At 33.7% G+C, this 4,432-nt stretch overlaps 1 protein-coding gene across 2 annotated transcripts; it reads left to right on the plus strand.

Moving 5' to 3' along the window:
• The first annotated feature begins 1,448 nt into the window (after positions 1–1,448).
• LOC110895610 (transcription factor MYB20) lies at positions 1,449–4,177 on the plus strand. Of its 2 annotated transcripts, XM_022142928.2 has the most exons (4): positions 1,449–1,710; positions 2,111–2,161; positions 2,458–2,587; positions 3,302–4,177. In XM_022142928.2, the coding sequence occupies exons 1-4, from the start codon at positions 1,578–1,580 to the stop codon at positions 4,053–4,055; spliced, it is 1,068 nt and encodes a 355-aa protein (XP_021998620.1). In that variant the 5' UTR covers positions 1,449–1,577; the 3' UTR covers positions 4,056–4,177. The 2 variants fall into 2 exon arrangements, with proteins under 2 accessions (XP_021998620.1, XP_021998621.1); XM_022142929.2 differs by lacking the exon at positions 2,111–2,161 and having other exon boundaries at positions 1,451–1,710.
• The last annotated feature ends 255 nt before the right edge of the window (positions 4,178–4,432 follow it).

The raw sequence follows: 4,432 nt of genomic DNA on the forward strand, positions 1-4,432 counted from the left end.
ATGATCATGTAATTGACCCGTTATGAACGGGTCAACGAACTAGAATGTTAAATTAAAGGATGGTTATGCATGTGATTTGTTGTGAATGGGTTAATGAATGGAAAATGTATAATGAACGCATATCATGTTTCTTGGAAGTTAGTAGGATGTAGTTATATGTAATTTAATATTGGTTCTTGTTGTTGTGATATAGGTAAAGTCAATCTTTAAATGGCATGCTACGCTCGGAACGAACACACTCCAAATCGCTCTCAACATGCTTCCGTACTTAACTTATGCTAACGGGTCAAAAGATTTGGTTGTTATGTAGTGCAAGTTTAGTTGTCAAATTATCCGATACTTGTGTTTCATAACTTTTGTAAATGTTGGATGTTTTATAACTAGACTAAAATGGTTAGTTTACATGTAATATTGAGTCGTTTTAGTATTGTATAAAAGTGTCAAATTTAGTCGTAATTTTTGTTGCTTAAACACTTGGTTTTGACCGCTTAAAAGAATGGGCGTTACATCAAATCTATATTGAGTTCATCTTTTAATCTCACATTGCATTCAAATCTATATTGGTCATGGTTGATTTTTTAACACCTTTTAGTTTAGAAGCCATAGTTGATGTGATTTTAAAATTTATCATTAGACATTTATAATGATCAATCTAAATCTATGTACATTGAGCTTGACAAGTTTATTAATGTGTGAATGTACATGGATATTTTGAAGATCTTTGTTTTTGTTTTATTCAAATAGGTAAAGTGAACGGAAATGGAAATTTTGAAGGTCAATACATTAATTTGAGAGTTGCTCACGAATATAAACCAACTCTTTAAATTAATAATTTATTAATTTATCGATACAATAATATCTCACTAAATTAATAAAATATTACAGTCCCGACATTATTAATTTATAGAGATTATTAATTTATAGAGATTTTACTGAAAGCAGAGTCAAAGAAGGTGGAAAAGCACGCGAAAGCTTGTGAGGATAATCAGCATGCCTTTGCCCCCCTGACGTTCGACACGTTCGGCTCCTTGGCGCCGGAGGCAGTTCGGTTCTTGTCTAGAGTTCAGCGTGTGGTCCACAGCAACTTTTCGACCCCTCAGGGGCGAGGCTTTGTTTTTATTAGATTGGGGTTTTCTATTCAGAAAGGGATGACGGCACAGTTTATTGCTCGTCTACCCGCTATCCTTATGTAATTTGCCCTAATGGTTGAAATGAAATAAAAATGCTACCAAATAAAAAAAAATTACTATATCTATAATCTTATAATATGCTTCAGCCCATAAATTGTCTCCATGATACGTGTATGTATGAGAAAACAAAAGATAAAGTCATCAAAATAAAAGGATAAATATATTTAATTAAGATAAAAATGAAACTCTGAAACAAGGCAAAAGTAAACATAAAACCGTGTTCTCTAGAGGAGACTTTTAGTATATATATCCCAAGCCTTCCTAGGTTTACTAGTCCAAACCACAACCTCCATTTGCATTCTCTCTTTCTCTCTACCTTTTTACATACACATATACATACACGCTGATATATAACAAGACTAGCTAGTATAATATCGGTAACAGGAAATGGGAAGACAACCATGTTGCGATAAAGTAGGTTTAAAACAAGGGCCATGGACTGCTGATGAGGACAAGAAGCTTATTAACTTCATCCTCACCAATGGCCAATGTTGTTGGAGAGCCGTCCCTAAACTTGCAGGTATGTAATACATGTCCCTTTTTGGGTTTCTGGAACACGAAATAGAGACAATGATTACATACTTTTTGAGTCATGAGTTGTATACAGATTATGTTACAACTTACAACTCACTAGTTAGTGAAATGAACTATAATACTATGGATTGCATAGCTTCTAGATGTCAGGTTGCAATTCCATAACTTACCCTAGATTTTATAAACAACTTAACCTAGAATAACTCTACTAAAAGGGTCATGATAAGATGGTCTAGTGGTTAGTCATTTGGTTTCTCTACTCGAGGTACCAAGTTCAACTCCCACCAGCATCACTTTAAAAGATATTAGTAGTGTCAATAGAGTTTAGAACTAGACCTCTCTGGAGGTCGGCCGTTTGAAACCGAGCTGAACCGTGTTTTCCGCAGTGGGCCTTCAGGCGGCGGGTTTTCCCCGGAACTGGTGGCTTAATGGCTCGGGTATGCATCCAACTCTAACCATTATGGAGGAGAGGATACATTTCCTCGATTGATGACAATTGACATCCCAATATGCTTATCCGATGATTTAGTTGTTCGTTAAAAAAAAAAAAAAAAAAAAAAAAAAAAAAAAAAAAAAAAAAAAAAAAAAAAAAAACTGTACTAAAAGTGATGTGAATTGTTAATAAACCTATTATTTCATGGAGATTATTGAGGTGCATTAGAATACTCTAGTTGGTCTTGAAATCTGAGATAACATGCATTATTTCTCATCATAATTTAATTTCATATTTCAGGACTATTAAGATGCGGAAAGAGTTGTAGATTGAGATGGACAAATTATCTTCGACCCGATTTAAAAAGGGGTTTGTTATCTGAATACGAAGAGAAGATGGTTATTGATCTTCATGCTCAACTTGGCAATAGGTAATTCCTTCTACTTGCTAAGTGGCAGACAAGTCATGCAAATACCCATGAGTCTAAACTTGGTGCCGTCTGATTATGATTTTGAAAACAAAGAGAGAAATTTGGAAACACTCTTTAACAAATTTTTATTATTAAGTTTAGATTATTAACCTAAAATGTATTTTTTGCATCTGGGATTCGTCTCGTGTCAACAACTATTCTCTCTGTAATTTTCTATTTCTTTTGAACTACCAACTTTTTTAAACCTATCGTCTTTAGAATTTAAACCCAAGACTTTTATCTCCTAAGTTATTTAAAGATTTAGCGTTTACCAATAGTCCGTCACTCCGTTATGGCAAAACTTTATAATTTCTTTTAGAAGTGTTTTATGTATATTTTAAATACCCAAAATGCGGGTATAACAAATTCTTTGGAAAAGTAAAATAAATGAATCAAAGACTCTTTATGTGGGCCACCATGATTGGACCAATTCAAATGTGTAAAAAGTTTATGGTCCACAGGCATTATCATATTTTTTTTGTTTGTAAAGAAATTAAATGTTATCATGTTCTTGCCCAGTAGTGTATGATGAAAAAGATTCTTTCTATAGAGGTAGACAAAAGTTAATAAATAAATGCACTTTTTTTTTTATTTTAGAAACCAATATTATATTATATTATATTATTAATGAAATTACTGAAAATAATAATTTTCTTTTGTTGTAATTATTGATAGATGGTCAAAAATCGCGTCTAATCTTCCCGGAAGAACAGACAACGAAATCAAAAACCACTGGAACACTCATATCAAGAAAAAACTCAAGAAAATGGGGATTGATCCTGTCAGTCATAAACCACTTTCTCCTTCTATTCCGCCAACCGAACATCAATCACCACAGTCACCACCAGCACCGCTGCTAGCACAATCAGTCCATGAAGCACCACAAGCAGAAAAACTCGTATTTCCTAAACCAATAGAGTATCAAAACAACGAAATGATTGAAACACTTAATGAAAGTACAATATCGATTCAATCAAGCACGATCACTGAGCTTTCTAAAGATGAACATGAAGAGGGAGAAGAAAGCAAAAGAATTATAGATGACTTTTGTATAGATGAAGTTCCATTAATAGAGCTTCATGAGATCTTATATCCTAGTGATAACATCTTACCACCTTTATCTTCTTCATGTTCTTCATCTTCAACCTCGTCAACTTATGTACATGATGAACTACATCAGTCTTTGCCAAGCATTAATGATCATCAATGGTGTTCATCCTCTTTTAACTCCACAAATTACGACAACTTTGATGCGGGACTCTGGGGTGATGATGATAATGAATTCATCAGCAATTTGAACATGTTGATAAATGATCAGTATGAAACTGACACAGCTATTCAAAGTGGTACCACTCTTGAACAAGATCTCAGTCATTACTCAAAAATGCTCATGTATGATGACGATTGGAAATTTGAACAACTCTTGTGAATGGAAAATTTGTTTTACTTTTTTTACCGAATCTTTTTGGGTTGAGTTGTAAATCCTTCAAAAGTGAAGTGTTATTAGTGAAACTCGGTTTAATAAACAAAAGATGCAACTTGGTTTATACATTTTGACTTGTTATCTCTCTATATTTTAAATACTTCCCGCTTTCGGTGTGCACATATAATGTATATATGTGTGGTCGCTTAGGGAGCAAAAGTGAAATTGCACTAATTTTAACGTTATTTTACTAATTTCCTAAAAATAACGTTAAAAGCGACGGACGGTTAATCATGTATCATGTAATGGCGTTGATAGCCGAAAGACAAGGGGGTACATGCACCAATCGGTGTTCTTCCCGATTGCTAAGTGTTATGTGCCTT

Source organism: Helianthus annuus, chromosome 12 (assembly GCF_002127325.2).
Source record: "Helianthus annuus cultivar XRQ/B chromosome 12, HanXRQr2.0-SUNRISE, whole genome shotgun sequence".
NCBI lineage: Eukaryota > Viridiplantae > Streptophyta > Magnoliopsida > Asterales > Asteraceae > Helianthus > Helianthus annuus.